This window comes from Malaya genurostris, chromosome 3, assembly GCF_030247185.1.
Source record: "Malaya genurostris strain Urasoe2022 chromosome 3, Malgen_1.1, whole genome shotgun sequence".
NCBI classification, from domain to species: Eukaryota; Metazoa; Arthropoda; class Insecta; order Diptera; family Culicidae; genus Malaya; species Malaya genurostris.
The window spans coordinates 89663608-89680832 of NC_080572.1; the positions used below are offsets into that span (position 1 = coordinate 89663608).

The 17225-nt window shown below is 42.3% G+C and overlaps 1 protein-coding gene across 3 annotated transcripts in view; it reads left to right on the forward strand.

The window, feature by feature from the left end:
* The window catches only part of LOC131434901 (protein mahjong), a 30502-nt gene extending 13908 nt beyond the window's left edge, over positions 1-16594 (forward strand). For 2 of the 3 annotated variants that reach the window (XM_058602159.1, XM_058602160.1), the window contains exons 4-7: positions 6672-7810; positions 7874-8164; positions 14621-15266; positions 15785-16594. In XM_058602159.1, coding sequence (XP_058458142.1) covers positions 6672-7810; positions 7874-8164; positions 14621-15266; positions 15785-16095 — 2387 coding nt within the window. In that variant the 3' untranslated portion in view covers positions 16096-16594. The remainder of the gene's footprint in view (positions 1-6671; positions 7811-7873; positions 8165-14620; positions 15267-15784) is intronic. The other variant, XM_058602161.1, reaches the window with a different exon arrangement.
* The last annotated feature ends 631 nt before the right edge of the window (positions 16595-17225 follow it).

The window sequence follows — 17225 nt, forward strand, 5'->3', positions numbered from 1 at the left end:
TTAATACTAAGTCTGGACCTGTAATAAAAATTTGAATTGAATATTTTTTTCACTGAATTCATTATATGTTGGTATGGCCAGGGTTGGTGGTTCAATGCATAGGGCGCTGGTCTTACAAGCCCGTTGCCGTATGTTCGAACCCCGACCTGGAAGGATTCTTAGTGTCAGTAGGATCCATTGTACTAGCCATGCAATGATTCTGTACACTAAGAAACGGCTGCAAAGTCTGTTGAAACAGAAAGGCCAAATTCCACGGAAGGAATGTAATGCCAGGACTTTTCTTTGCTTGGTATGGAAAATGAAATAAATGTTTTGAAACTAGTCGGTAAATCTCTCTAGCCTGTAGGTCGTATTGGTTTATAACCAAACAAACTCACTTTGACCAAAGACATCATATTAACAAGATATCTAGCTCTCACATTTCCCGAACAAATCATTGGCAACATCCTTTTTTGCGAGCATGTCGCCCACAGGTGAGTCCGCATCGAATCTCATACATAGAAGTAGGGGAGAGAAATGTCAAATTCGTGCGCGCCAAAATAGCAGGGCTGCGCACCCATACAATTGACATTATATGTTGAATGTGATGCCGTGCGATGGCGTTGCTGAACTGAAGATTGATGTCGCTCCAAGCTGACAGGGTCTGCTTTGACTTAACCGATCGAGTATCGATTCCAATAGGGGACCGTTCATAAACCACGTAGACTCACTGGGGGAAGGGTGGGGGAGTCTGACAAAAGTCTACGTTTGTCTACGAGGGGGGATTTAATTTTTCTTAATTTTTCAAGCAATTTACTTAGTTTAATTGATCCTTCGATTGATCAATAAGACAGTTGAAATTGTGTGATGCTTAAGAGCAGAATTGTAATTTGTCACGTCGAATAACCTTGACAGACTGACTAAAAACATCGTCGACTGTAATCTGTACTGTGAAAGTGATTATCAAATGAGATACTCCGTAGTTCTATGACAATGTAGAATTATACTCAAACAGGCGACTCTATTGTTTTTTCTTTCATTCTTCTATTCCCTATCGAAGTGAAAAAATAAATGAAAGTACTAACATAAAAATTCTTTGCAAAAAGTCATCGGACTTTTAGTTTATTGGAGTAAATTAATAAATTTCAATTTTTATTCTTTCCGATTATTATTTAGTCACATCGTAATCAAGCAGTGAAAGGAGAAATGAAGATAATGTCAATTGCTTCTGCAATCCATGAGCGTTCTGACGAGTGAAATGTCCAGAGAATTTTAGAAATCGGTAAAGGACCGATGTTAGTAGTGTGACAAAGTGATCAAAATCTATCACTCAGCCGATCACGAATAAGAAAAAGCAATTAATTATGAAAATACCAAATCGCGAGGAAGTCTAAAAAGTTATTCATATTTTTGTTCTGACGTGAAGTAGTTGTCAGTGTGGTTTCTTCAAACAAAAAAACGGATAAAAATACAACTCAGAGGTTAATTTTTAATAATTATCGTTTCGGCTTTACCGGTCTGTTAAATAAGAACGGCTGTTATATACTGCCCGACGTTTCGACTACTGGTTATGGTCTTTTTCAAGGGAAACTGTAAGTTTATTAGTTATGAAAGATATTACAAAAACATTAAAACTGTGTGTTAACTCACTATCTTACCGTTTCTCGTCTAAAAATCGTATGCCCACGAACGGTTGTTTACATAATATGCCATTTTAATCACATTTGCTTTCTTATCGTTCATCCAGAGAAGCTGTTTGAGATTTAATGTATATCTTTACCTTTTGAATATCTTGAATAACTAAGACTTTATGACAACGGTACTGGATCAGATTTTATTTTATTTTATCTTATTACAGAATGTAAACTATAACAATCTATTAGTGATTAAGGACTTAGTATCTTTTCACTGGAAAATGATTAAAAAAATTGTATTGTGACAAAGAAAAGTCTACGTAGATTTTTTAGGAAGAGGGGTTATTGGAAAGTCTACGAAAGTCAACGAGGGGAAAAGGGGGGAGGGGGGGTTTAAAAAATATCAGATTTTGGTCTACGTGGTTTATGAACGGTCCCTAACTATCTTATATCCCATTGAATGCGGTTAAATTTTATCCGGATATGACTTCTGGTTCCGAAAGCACAGAATTATGGAAGTTAAAAATTTTCTAACCGTTATATAATTGACAACACAAATATATACAAATATATTTTCAAACCAGATTCCAAAACTATTTGAATCTCTAGGTCATACTGATTGATTATGGCCGTAAAAGATTACTACGACTAAGTCGGTTTCCGGGCTCCAGTTCCGGAAACAGATTGTCATAATCCCCAATATGTAACTTGCACCTATTTCTCATGTAATGTTCATAAGAAAGGAACCATTACACCATTAGACATCGTCTCATTGTTCACATACTGTCTCAGTCATATGAGGTTTATTTTGTTGATTGTCTCGAACGGGACTGAATTTTCTGCTGGAGCCCAAATACACGAACTCGTCCTCCACCTCGATATCGTCGTCTATTAGTATATGTGGTTGAAGGTGTAGTGTTTCTTCCTTAGAGCCTCTTTTTCTCATGAATTTTGTGTTCGACGCATTTACAGCTAGTCCGATTCGCTTTAGCTTCGTTTTATAGTCCGATGTATGTTTCCATCATCGTCTCAAAGTTACGTTGTGACTGGTCGGAAATTCGTACGCTCATCAAAACACACATCAACGGTGGTTTTCCAAGATTGAACATCTTCAAACTTTGATAGCGATGTGGAATCAGGAATCAGAACAAATTGGCTCAAATGGCACGTTCCCCTTGATATTTGGAGATTTGTGCCTTGCCATCAATTTGTTTTTAGCATCATTTTCCTGATATATAAGAGGGAAGGATTGAAAGGAAATGGTAAGGGTTGGACTAGGAGGATGGGAAAAATTGACGACACAAAAACACATAAAAGCAAAAGTAAATTCTGCACCCCTAAGGGATGCTGAACAATCTGCTGAGGATCACATTTAGTGGAAGCAGAAGGAAATTCTGAACCTCTACGAGGTCCCGAACAGTCTGCTGTTAATAAAACCTCCAACCCCCGAGAGGATTTAGAGATCTTACAAAAGCGACATCATTCTGCACTCCCGGAAGAATGCAGAACGACTCGCAGTATGTACGAGCAGAAGTAAATTCGGTACCCCCCAGAGGATGCCAAACAATCTGCCAAACCCTATTTAAGGTTAATACAGAAGGGATTCATTCACTCCAGGAAGAACGATGAACCCTTCTGACTATAGCTCCTTACCACATTGGGTGAGAAACGAGATAATATCCTTCAATTTTAGCTCCGCATACACAGACTCAACCATGTATGGAGAACCAAAAACCCGGATACGTAGCTGCCTCAATGCGGGACAGTTACATATCAGATGATATGAAGTACCATAATCGCATTCACACAAATCACACGAATAATACTCAGCACGTTGAATAGTAGCCATGTGATAATTGAGTTTGCAATGTCCAGTCAGAGCTCTGACCAGAACACTTCAATGATACTTGGAGAAATGCAGTAGACACTTTGACATTTTCAGATCTAAATCTGGTAGAAATGCTTTGTCTGAGCGCCAGTTTGCAAGCTGCGCCAGTAGCTGGCATGTTTGGATGCAGCCCAAGAACGTATCTTGTGCTTTATCCAACTAGTTGAAAGTGGTAAAGCTGGTTCAGGACCAACGAAATCATTCGTTGCACCAGCTCTAGCCAACTCATCAGCCCATTCATTTCCAGTAATACCAGAATGGCCGGGTACCCATAAGAAGTAAACAGCATTTGAAATGCTGAGGTCTTTAATTTGAGTTCGACATGCGATCACTAGATTCGACCGTGAGTCATTCGAACTGAGTGCTTTTAAGGCTGCCTGACTGTCGGAACAAAAATAAATACGTTTACCACAGATCCTCTGCTGAAGTGCCGATTGTACTCCACACAGAATTGCGTAGATTTCTGCTTGGAACACAGTACAGTATCTACCAAGTGAATGAGACTGCTCCAGCCTATTTCACGACAGTAGATACCAGCACCAGCACGACCATTCAACAGAGAACCGTCCGTAAAACAAACTATGTGTTCATCAAGTTGTCGTTCCAGACAACCAGACAATCATTCCTAACGAAGAGGATAGCTCACATTGAATGTTTTAAAAGGAAAACTGCATGTGAGAGTTAGGTCACTAGGAGCGAGTAAATACTCATCCCACGGAACCATTTTAGACCACAAGCGAGTGTGACTGGTAGCATATTCTAATGGGTTACTGTTCCAAAGCCCTGTAACCCTAAGACGGTATGCACAAGATAATGCTTCTTGTTTTAGGAACACATGTAGTGGTTTAATGCACAGTAGCGCCTCTAGAGCAGCAGTAGGAGTTGTCGTGAATGCTCCTGTCATCGCCATTAGGACCATCCTTTGGAGATGATTTAGCTTTGACTGAACTGTCGCGACTTCTCCTTTCTGCCACCATACAAGACATCCATATGCTAAAATTGGTCTAACGATAGTTGTGTAGATCCAATGAATATATCTGGGTTTGAGTCCCCATGATTTTCCAAAAGCCTCTCTTTTCCCGGGAAAAACCCAAGATATTCCGTTCACGACTGCAATGTTTAACCTCCTGCAGCCATTCAGCCATCGGCACGGAAATACACCTTGACTTAGGAGTTCCTATTTATGTGGCCTTTTACGACATGGAATAGGAAACCAGTGGATCAATTCTTGGTAAAAAATAATTCCGCCGGATGCCACACGGCTTACCTGTTTGGTGGACTTATACCACCGGTACAGGTGGACCGTAGCGTTATTCTTAGCAGTTGGGAAACCGCTACCGACACTACACGGCTATCTAGGCTGCTCAGAGAGGGAAGTTAACATTGATGGTCAACTTCCATGGATGGCCGAACAGCCGAAAAAGCCCAAATACACGAACTCGTCCTCCACCTCGATATCGTCGTCTATTAGTATATGTGGTTGAAGGTGTAGTGTTTCTTCCTTAGAGCCTCTTTTTCTCATGAATTTTGTGTTCGACGCATTTACAGCTAGTCCGATTCGCTTTAGCTTCGTTTTATAGTCCGATGTATGTTTCCATCATCGTCTCAAAGTTACGTTGTGACTGGTCGGAAATTCGTACGCTCATCAAAACACACATCAACGGTGGTTTTCCAAGATTGAACATCTTCAAACTTTGATAGCGATGTGACAATACATACTCATGTCCAGATAAGTTCAAATTTTGCAAATTGATTTTTTTAGGTGCTAATAAAGCATTCATTCACCACCGCTTTGTCAATTAACAGTTCGGCTGAAAAGTTCGTATCGTTTAATAGAAACACACATTTTTTTGCCAAAATTCGTTTCTATTATTCAACATAATTGCCATCAGAGGCGATACAGCGATTATAGCGATCTTCCAACTTTTCGATACCATTTTTGTAGTACGATTTGTCCTTTGCCTCAAAATAGGCCTCAGTTTCAGCGATTACCTCTTCATCGCTTCTAAATTTTTTATCAGCGAGCATTCTCTTGAGGTCTGAGAACAGGAAAAAGTCACTGGGGGCCAAATCTGGAGAATACGGTGGATGAGGGAGCAATTCGAAGCCCAATTCGTTCAATTTCAGCATGGTTTTCATCGACTTGTGACACGGTGCATTGTCTTGATGAAACGAAACTTTTTTCTTCTTCAAATGAGGTCGTTTTTTTTTTAAATTTCGTCCTTCAAACGCTCTAATAACGCTATATAATAGTCACTGTTGATGGTTGAAGGGAAACCCTTTTCAAGGTAGTCGATGAAAATTATACCATGCGAATCCCAAAATACAGACGCCATAACCTTACCGGCCGATTGTTGAGTCTTTCCACGCTTTGGGTTCGGTTCATCGCGTGCAGTCCACTCAGCTGACTGTCGATTGGACTCCGGAGTGAAGTGATGGAGCCATGTTTCGTCCATTGTTATATATCGACGAAAAAAATCGGTTTTATTTCGATATAACAGCTCCAAACACTGCTCAGAATCATCAATTCGTTGTTGTTTTTGATCGATTGTGAGCTCACGCGGCATCCATTTTGCACAAAGCTTTCTCATATCCAAATATTCGTGAATAATATATCCAACACGTTCCTTTGATATCTTTAGGGTGTCAGCTATCTCGATCAACTTCACTTTATGGTCATTGAAAATCATTTTGTGGATTTTTTTCACGTTTTCATCGGTAACAGCCTCTTTTGGACGTCCACTGCGTTCATCGTCTTCGGTGCTCATATGACCAGTACGAAATTTTGCAAACCACTTACGAATTGTTGCTTCGCCCGGTGCAGAGTCTGGATAACACTCATCAAGCCATTTTTTGGTATCGGCGGCACTTTTTTTCATCAAAAAGTAGTGTTTCATCAACACACGAAATTCCTTTTTTTCCATTTTTTTCACAATAACAAAAGTAGCTTCACTTAAAATGCAATATCTCACAAACTAATAATCCGACAGCTGTCAAATTTATACACGTATCTTTTGAAGGTTGATACTAACTGAAAATGGATTTAATTCTAGTGGCACCCTCTCATAGAAACGATACGAGCTTTTCAGCCGATCTGTTATAGATGGCACTCTAATATATAGTAAATAATCTTTTCCTGGTATCATTTCATCTTTTGTTTTAACTTTCAGGTCTAATGCGGGACCCAATTTTGCAGGAAAAGCGCGCCGAACATGTCCAGTTCCAGAAGTATGCTTTGGAACTGATGGAACGAGTTTCGGGAAAAACAAAAACCTTTACCAATCAGCTGGATACATCACTGGCCGACATCCACAAAGCAAATGTGGTTGCTCAAACAAAAATACAGTTCAACGAACAGCAACTCTATCAGCTAATCTATCAACATCTGGTGGCGAGAGGTTTGAACGAAACGGCTTCCAGTTTGGTGAAAGAAGCCAACCTCACAATTCCAACACCTCTGCAACAGCAGCTCCAGCAAGGTCCCAGCATTGGGCGAAATCTGCATCATTCACCGTTCGCTTTCCGGTCACCGAATGCCACCCTCATACAGCGATCGAGAATTCGCAGCAAAACCACAGAGGCCGTGTTCAATCATTCTTCGGCTCAAGCCAATTTGCAAGCTGCCCTAGCTGCTGCTGCTGCTGCCGGTGCCGAGGGTAACGGTATGAACAATGCAAACGGCAACTGTGATGTTCATCCTTTGCGGATGGACGTTCCGGGCAGTGCTGGCACTGCACCGACTCCCGAGCAAGTTCCGAGTGAGCCGTTCACTCCAATCAAGCTTATAAAAAAGACCAATACGGGTAGCATTAGTGCTGGCGGGCCCGTCGGCGGTAGCTCTTCCCACGGTAACTGCAGCAATCTAAACACTCCCTTCTCCTCCTCGTCTAGCAGCAACAACAGCAATCAGCAGCGTTCGTTGCAGAAGCAAATATCCGCCACCATCGGTACAGCTTCGTTCCTTGTTCCGGCGTCGACGTCTTCCAAAAGCACTACCGTCGATATGCCCGGTAATACGGTAACACTGGATACCATCATAACCGAGTATCTTACCAATCAACATGCCTTGTGTAAACATCCGATGTCAACCTGTCCACAGTTCGATCTATTCGTACCGCACAAGTGTCCGGATCCGCGTCCAAACCGGGCCTCCGGAATGAGTACGAACTTTGCAGCACGGTTTTTCAAACGACACGCCGGATTTTCCTCCCGGCGGTACGATCGCCGTTTGGTTCACTCAAACTTTTCTGCCTCGCGAGTGCTGCGACCGCAAGATTCGGAATTTTTCTTTACGTGCTGTGATTTTACGGTAAGTCAACAGCGCCGTATAATTTAAGTTGCCGTGTAATTTATTCTTCTTATTTTTTCGCAGCCATGTGCCACAAAACTGATCACCGGTTCGCACAGTGGAGAGGTGAAAATCTTCAACCTGAGCGACAGCAACGAGGAGTTTAGCTACTCGTGTCACGAATCGTACTTGAACTCGATCAAATGCAGCAAGGACGGTCGGCTACTGTTGACGTCCTGCGCGTGGCGATCTCCGATGTCGGTTCTGTGGAATATCGAGAGCAATCGGTTTACACACAAGCTCCAGTGGGACGAGGAAGAGTATCTGGAGTTTCCCAACGTGAAGCAGGATAAGGTGCTGGCAACGACCGGCGAGGTGAGTGCCAGATGGGGTAGCTAAACTTATTTGGCCTCGGTTAAAATGAAATCATATGGAACAATATCACATGTGGAAAACATCTTTGGTTTTTATAGAGGATATTAAAAATTTAAAGAATGCAAAAACTCGAATACGAATATAACTAAAATACACCGTTGAGTGCTTGTACGGTAAGTCCAGAGAGTTGGATCTGAAATCAGGAATTGAATTCTGGAGCTGAATTCACGACTAGACAACCTGAGTGGTGGATCTGGATTCTGGACCTGAGCGCTGGACCTACACCCCAATACTGGAACTGAATTCTGGAATCTGCGCTCTGTACTCTACACCAGGATTCTGGGAAGGAATTTAGGATTGAAATTCTGCATTTATATTCTGAAATCTGGATTCTGGAACTGAAATCTTGATTTGGATTCTGCACCTGAATTCTAAATTTAGACCTTGATTTTAAGCCTGCATTGTGTATTTGAATTCTGGAACTGATTTTTGAATGTTAGATTCTGGACATCGATTCTGCACCTGAACTCTGAATTTAGACTTTGATTTTGAACCTGGCTTCTGAAACTGAGTTCTGAATCCGAATTTTGGAGCTGGATTTCAGAACAGAATTCGAGACTGGACTCGGGATTTACTTCGAATCAGCAACTGAATTCGAAACCTGGATTCTATAATTGAATTCTGGATCTGGATTCTGGAACTGAGTACAGGACCAGAATTCTTTATTTGGATTTTACGCCTGAAGTCTGGATTTGGACATTGATTTTAAAACTTTAGGAAATGAATTTTAATACTGTATTTGGAACTTGGAATTAGATTGAACCCGAGGCCTTCATCTGGACACTGGAACTGAATTCAGGACCAGAATTCTGGATTTGGATTCTGCTCCTGAATTTAGACCTTGATTCCGGACCAGATTTTTGTACATGGATTCGGGAAAGAAATTTTGAACCTGAATTTCAGAATTGGCTTCTGAAACTGAACTCTGAGTCTGAATTTTAGCTGAATTCTAGAATTGGAATTAGGAACGGCATTCTAAAATTGAACCCGAGAACTGAATTCTGGGCCTACTGGAACTGAATGTTGTACCGAAATTCTGGCATTGAATCTAGAACCAGAATTGCGGACTTCTTCTTTTTCAGAATTCAGGATTTAGACCTTGATTCTTGACCTGAATTCGGTACATGGATTCTGGAACTGGATTTTGAACCTGAATTCGGGACCTGGATTCTAGACCTTAGTGCTGGATCTACACCTAAATACTAGAGCTTATTTCTGTAATTCAGGAATCGAATTCTGAAACTGAATTCGGGACCTGTACTGTGAGCCATTATTCTGAAACTAAATTAGGATCAAAATTTTGGCATTGGATTCTGAACCTGAATTCTGGATTTATACCTTGATTTTAAACCTGAACTCTGTACATGGATTTTGGAAATGAATTCTGAATTTGAAACTTGGAACTGGATTCTAGAACTAAATTCTGGGTTTGGAATTAGAAACTGTATTCTGAATCTAAATCGGGGACCTGAACAACTGAACCTGGATCGGTATTCTGAAGCTGAACCCGAGAACTATTGGCCCTGGATTCTGCATCTGCATCTGAATTCTGAATGTAGACCGAGATTCTAAACACATTCACATGAATTTTGGAAATTAATTTTGAATCTGAATTTTGGAACTGGATCCTGAGCCTGAGTTCTTGAACTAAATTCTGGACTGGAATAAAAAACTGTATTCTAAAACTGAATCCGTTACCGGAACTCTGAACCTGGATCCTGGAACTGAATACTCTATACCTGGATTCAGCACGTGAATTCCGCATCTGGATTAAGAACTGAATACCGGACTTACACCAGAATACTGGAATAAATTCTGGACCTATGATAAAAAACGGAACTCTGTACTTAGAACCTGGATTTTAGAATTGAATTGTGGACTTGAATTCTTCAAATGAGTTCCCAATTTTTGATTTAAATTATCACTTTTATTCTGTATAACGTCGTATCGATTTTTCGATCGTATTTCATTTGTATTCCTAATAACGCTATCAAAATCAAAGGTAGCTGGGATTTGATCGAAAAATCAATATGTTCTGATTTTAGATTTTGATTGTAAACCTGTTTCCTGTTCCTGGATTCTGGAGCTGAACTCTGAACCAGATTTTTGGAAGTGAGTTCCGGAACCTCAATGCTATAAATTTATTTCTTGTTTGGAACTGAAACCTAAACTCTGGGGCTTAATTCTAGAACTGAGTTGTTGACCTGTATTCTGTAACTAAACTCAGAACCAGAATACTGGACTTGAATTCTAGATTTAGACCTTGATTTTAGGCCTGAATCCAGTCCATGGATTCTTCTCTTTACAGAGAGCGAGCCTACTCGAGCGTCTATCCCCCATGTTGGGGCGACTCGAAACAGCGTCTGTTCTCCATGTTAGGAGCGGCTGATTACCGTCCTGTGTCAGTGTGGGACTCTAAACAGTGCTGACACGATGGCCCTCCGACGAAACAGGAGGTTGGTGCAGGCCTAACAAGCCGCCCGGAAAACACATGTTACGTACAATCAGGATATAAATTAGAGATGTGCGAAACAGCTCATACCGGTGAGCAGCTCCGATCCGATCAGCTCACTAAAGTGAATCGATTCAATGCATCAGCTCATCAGCTCATTTAGATTGAACTGAAGGTTCGTTTTGAGCGCACCGTTTTTCTTGTGCCGTTTCTCTTACTCCGTTTTTCTTTCATAAGCATGATCGAAATCATTAATGCACAAAGAACAATGCTATGCGAACTAATCTGTGTGCGAATCATTATTATGTCACATTTGTTGGCATCCCTAAATGTACCTTAGCCTACTGAGTGAGAGGTAAGATTTCTTATTGACAATGGCACATTCAATCTGTTAAAGAAGGATAAATGCACATTTGGTAGAACAAATGAAAGCACACATTTCTTCTCACTTAGAACTCGCTATTCAAGAGCCGAAGATCCGTTCAGCTCATAACTTGTTTCCACCTTACCAGTGCGGTGAACTGGTGAGCTGCGGTTCTTTTAAAAAGAGCTGTGAGCTGTCAGCTCACTTTAAAGATTCGATTCACTGGAACAGCTCAGGAGCGAATTGCCCATCTCTAATATAAATACGACTCGGAATAATCGGCAAAGATTAAGATGACGAACAAAGGACTACGATTGGAAGCATTGCACATGGAACTGCAAATCGCTTGGCTTCCCAGGATACGACCGAATGCTGCATGATGAGCTTCAAATACACGGCTTCGATGTCGTAGCACTGCAGGAACTTTGTTGGACGGGACAGAAGGTGTGGAAAAGTTTGCATCGAGCGGCTACCTTCTACCAGAGCTGTGGCACAACCAGCGTTCTAGGAACGGGATTTGTAGTGTTGGGCAAGATGTGCCAGCGCGTGATTGCGTATTGAAGATCAAGGGCCGTTTTTTTAATTACAGCATCATCAACGTGCACTGCCCACATGAGACAAGACCCGATGACGAGAAGGGAGCATTCTACACGCAGCTGGAACGAACCTACGACAGTTGTCCACGGCGGAATGTAAAACTCGGTATCGGCGACATGAATGCTCAGGTAGACCGGGAGGCAATGTACAGGCCTGTGATCGGGCTGGATAGCCTGCACGCGGCAACAAACGACAACGGCCAACGATGCGTGAACTTTGCAACCTCCCAAGGAATGGTAGTTCGAAGCACCTTCTTCCCCCGCAAAGCCACCTGGAGATCACCTGATCAACATACGGAAAATCAAATCGACGGCGATTCTTTTCCGACGGCGCACTTACCGCAGTGCCAATATTGATTGTGACCACTACCTTGTCGCGGTTTGTATGCGCTCAAAACTATGGACGGTGCACAACACTCACACAGGACCGCCGGGACTCAATCTCGAGCAGCTACGTAGCGTCCGTACTGCAGAGGAATACGCGCAACAACTGAAGCTAGTGCTACCAAGGGAAGAGCAGCTTAGCGCGACGACTCTTGAAGACGGCTGGAGGAATATAAGGCCCACCGTGGGTAGCATTGCTGCAACCGTACTAGATACGAGTCTATCGAATCGAGGAAATGACTGGTTTTACGGCGAATGTCAGCAGCTGCTGTACCATTGTACCGCGCGAATGACACACGGAAGTTCTATGAGAAGGTGAACCGCTCACGTAGACGCTACACTTCACAGGCCGAAATGTGCAGAGATACCAGTGGTAACTTTCTCACGAACGAACGTGAGGTGGTCGACAGGTGGAAGCAGTACTATGACGAGCATCTGAATGGCGAAGCACAAGATACAGAGAACGACACAGGAATCAATCCGGATGCACGCTCAGCCGATGACAGATTCCCAGCACCTGATTTGTCGGAGATAAGTTAGGAGATCGGCAAGCTGAGGAACTACAAAGCCGCGGGCAATGACCAGTTACCAGGCGAGCTGCTCAAACATGGAGGTGACGCACTGACTAGAGCGCTGCACTGGATGATTTCTAAGATTTGGGAGGAGGAGATTCTACCGCAGGAATGGATGGAAGAAGTGGTATGTCCCGTCTACAAAAAGGGTGATAAGCTAGATTGTTGCAATTACCGCGCAAGCACATTGCTGAACACCGCCTACAAGGTACTCTCCTAAATCCCTTGCCGTTGTCTATCACCAAAAGCTAAGGAATTCGTAGGGCCGTACCAAGCGAGATTTACAGGAGCCCGCACCACTACGGATCACATATTCGCGATAAGACAAGTACTCCAGAAGTGTCGTGAATACAACGTACCCACACATCATCTATTCATTGACTTCAAAGCGATATACGACACAATTGATCGAGAACAGCTATGGCAGATCATGCACGAATACGGTTTTCCGGATAAACTAACGCGATTAGTCAAAGCAACGATGGATAGAGTGATGTGCTACGTCCGAGTATCTGGGACGCTCTCGAGTCCTTTCGAATCTCGGAGAGAGCTACGGCAAGGTGACCTTTGGACTCTCTTGTATCTTGTTCAATATTGCTGTGGAAGGTGTGATTGGAAGAGCGAGGATCGACACGAGTGGCACGATCTTCCGAAATTCCGTACAACTTTTTGATTCCGCTGACGATATTGATATTGTGACACGCAATCTTGAGAAGATGATGGAAACATACATCGAACTGAAAGCTGAAGCTAGATGTATCGGACTGGCAATAGATGCGTCAAAAACAAAATACATGAGAGGAAGAGGCCCTAGAGAAGAAACACTACGCCTCCCACTACGAATATTAATAGACGGTGACGATATCGAGGTGGTTGACGAGTTCGTGTATTTAGGCTTACTGGTTACCGAGAAAAGTACGCCACCGCACGAAATTGACCATCTACAAAACGCTCATTACACCGGTTGTTTTCTATAGCCTGTACTATGTTGGCAGAGGACCAACGCGCCCTTAGTGTTTTCGAGAGAAAGGTACTGAGGACCATCTGTGGCGGAGTGTAGATGGAACACGGAATGTGGAGACGGCGTATAAATCACGAATTGCAACAGCTGCTAGGAGAACCACCCATCGTATGGACAGCTAAAATCGGACGTCTACGATGGGCTGAGCATGTTATAAGGATGTCGTACGACAGCCCAGTGAAAATGGTTCTTGAATCGAATCCGACTGGTACAAGAAGAAGAGGAGCACAGCGAGCAAGGTGAATCGATCAAGTGGAGGGTGATCTCCAAAGCATCCGTGCCTTGAGTGGCTGACGACGGGCAGCCATGGACCGAGTTATGTTGAGACGTATTCGTGATACAGCAAAGGACAGCCCAGGACTATAGCTGTTAGCACTGTTGGTCTGCCATCCTCAGTATTCTCCAGACCTGGCCTCCAGCGACTATTATCTATTTCTAAACCTAAAAAAGTTTCTTCTGGGAAAGAAAGTTTCGTTGAATGCTGACGCCATTGCAAAAACGGAAGCCTATTTTGAAGGCTCTAAAAAATCTTTTTTTTTTTTCAAAGGGCATTAAAATGTTGAGGGACATATGAGTCAAGTGTATCGCTCTAGGTGGAGATTATATTGAAGAATAAAAAAAGTTTTCACGGTAAGAAATCGACTTTTCCTTTGTTTGGTCCGGGACTTCTCATTCCATGTTGTACTATTACTTCAAATAGTTTCGAAACTGAACATAATGCTTGTTTGAAACTTGATCACTTTTCTATACGTTTACTTAATCGAATATCTTGTTTGCACTCCTATTATAGGAGTTCTTTGTATAATTATCCCATATATTTAGGAAATCCTATGGAATGTGGGACAATTATGGGTAGAGCGGCAAAACCAAGCTGTGTTTCCGATCAAAACTACTAGTCAACTGCTACTGTGATTGATTTCCTCTTCAGCATTTCTTTAGTTTTTCTCCGTATTTTTCAGCAGCACCACAGATTTGTGCAAAATTAATACATTTTCTATTTCCCTCAGGTTGCTACGATCTACGACATCAACACTGGACAGAAAATTCTCTCGTTGGTCCCAAACATCTACAACCAGTACTCGAAAAATCGCGCTACGTTCTGCCCGTCGGATGAGCTGGTGCTGTCGGATGGTGTCCTATGGGACGTAACTTCGGGCAAAGAGATTCATAAGTTTGACAAACTGAATCAGACTATTTCCGGGGTGTTCCATCCGAACGGACTGGAGATCGTGTCCAACACCGAGGTGTGGGATTTGCGAACATTTCACCTGCTGCGAACAGTTCCGGCACTGGACCAGTGCTACGTCAAGTTTTCCCCGCAGAATGTGATTTACGGTATCTGTCCGGAGCTGGAGACGGAAACGAATGCTGATAATGTGTTCTTCGAATCGAGCTTTAAGGTACTGGACGGTTACGATTACTCGAGCATTTCGACGGTGGACGTGAAGCGGAACATCTACGATCTGGCAATCAACATGTACGGCAGCCAGATTGCAATCGTGGAGAATCAGGGTGGGTTCAATTCGGTCCAGGAATCTGTGGTAAGGATCTACAGCGTTGGGCGTAAAAAGAACACCGAGGACGATGCGGAAGAAGAGGAAGAGGAGATGGAAAACTCTGAGGACAATTCGATGTCGGAGACGGAGTCGGTCGGTGAGTACTGTGATCATCATTCATGAATGGATGTGTTTGTGACGTTGTGTATGTGTTGCGGGTTGATGGTTCCTTAATTGTTTCTACAGCCGAATTTGCAGTCAGATTTTATATCGGAACTTCTAGTGAACTTTATGTTTTTCTGTCAAAGGGTCTACTTTTTCGACTGTACACGTCGTTTGATGTATGTTAATGAAAACAAAATTTTAAACGAAAAACTATCACAGTTCTTTGGAAAGCCCCTTTTCGGGAAAAGTAGATTACCGAAAAATTACGAATGATTAGAAAATATCCCTCCTTTCTTTAGATATCAGAAGATTTCCGATTTTTAGAACATCACATTTCAGAATTCTAATGAAATGCTAAGAGCTTTGTCTTAGCCATTTGTTTGAACATCATGCAAAAGATACAACAATCCGTTTTGGTTGAGTGTGTGTGCGTGCGTGTGACTAGAGCGGTGTGCGTGGTTCGCCTTCTTGATCGGTGCACAAAATTCCCCCTCATTCTGCCTATTCCAGTATTTCACGGCGCTCGCGGAGAGAACGGTGGTCAGCGTCGTCGGCGGAGACGGGGAATGCGTTTCAATGTACTCGATGATGACGATGATATTTTCCAACCAGGTTCTTCCTCGTCCAGCGAGGACGACGACGATGAAGATGATGACAACGACAACGACGAGGATGGCGGTGATGGTGGCGATGGCGACGGGGACGATGATAACGACGGCGAGGACGACGACGGTGCCAATAACAATGACGACGAAGCCGATGAGGAGGATGCTTCCTCGTGGACCACTACCTCCGATCTGGAGGACTTTTTGATGTTATAGAAGGGCGATGTGGGACGGAGAACATAGGAGGAAATGTCTGCCAAAAAGTGAGTCAGTCGCTTATTATCAATCGTACTACGTTTGTCTGTAAATAAGTCACGTAACAAGAGAGAGAGTGAGAGAAAGAGAGAAAAAGCTTCGCCTAAGCTAATACAATTGCACAGATTTGGCTTATAGTTACTAAAGAGACCATCATACGGCTACCGCGTTAAGCTGATAGAAATTGTTACAAAATCATATTTGTTAGAGCATAAAATGGTAATATAATTTTAACCTGCTGTCTGGTTTCGCAACAATTGCTTCTTGGCTAATAAAATTCTTTAGTGTTCTTGCTGTGTTTATTTTCTGTATTTAATTTTCTCTTGCAAACGTTTTCATCTCGAGCTGAAATCTGGTAGCTGCTGAGGCGGAGTCCAAACAAGTATCGTGTGTTAAAAGGAAATTTTTTGTACATTTACAATAGTTTTTAACAGGAAAAATAAACCAATTGATATTTGAATTGTATTTATTTGTTGATTCGAAAGAACCCTTCATAATTTCTTCTTTGGTTTGAATCGTGATGTTGGATAAATGTTAGCTTTCGTCAACTTCTGTCCGGCGGTGATATGACGTTTCTTGAACGTTAGTGGAGAGTGGAGTGGTGCGAGCCAGTATCCACGAGCTAGTATCCAGAATATGCCACTCGTTGGAGGTTGACTACCATGATATGATAATTCTCATTATAGCTACAAATATTTTGGCCGATATTTGTATATTTAATATTTGCTTCAAATTATTCCGAGCTATATAAAAGATATATCTTTTCTTATTCGCAAATCGCTATGGCATACTTTCTGGAAAATCTTGGTAGTTTTGTTTACTGAAGACGGCATGTTTATCGTCGATTTCGTATCAAACTACGGAACCGACCGCTAAAAGACCTAACCGACGAGCACGTGTATTTGATCACACCTAGTGGTGTGATAATGTCTTTCTCTTTCTTTAAAACAGTCTCGTGATTTTTTTTAATATTTTTATTACAGAATTTCTGACACTAAGGAGTGTATCGATAAGTAGTTAGCAACATTCAAACAGTTATTACTCTGAAATGGCTTGATTTTTTGCAGCGTGTTTTACGGTGACATGTTTGT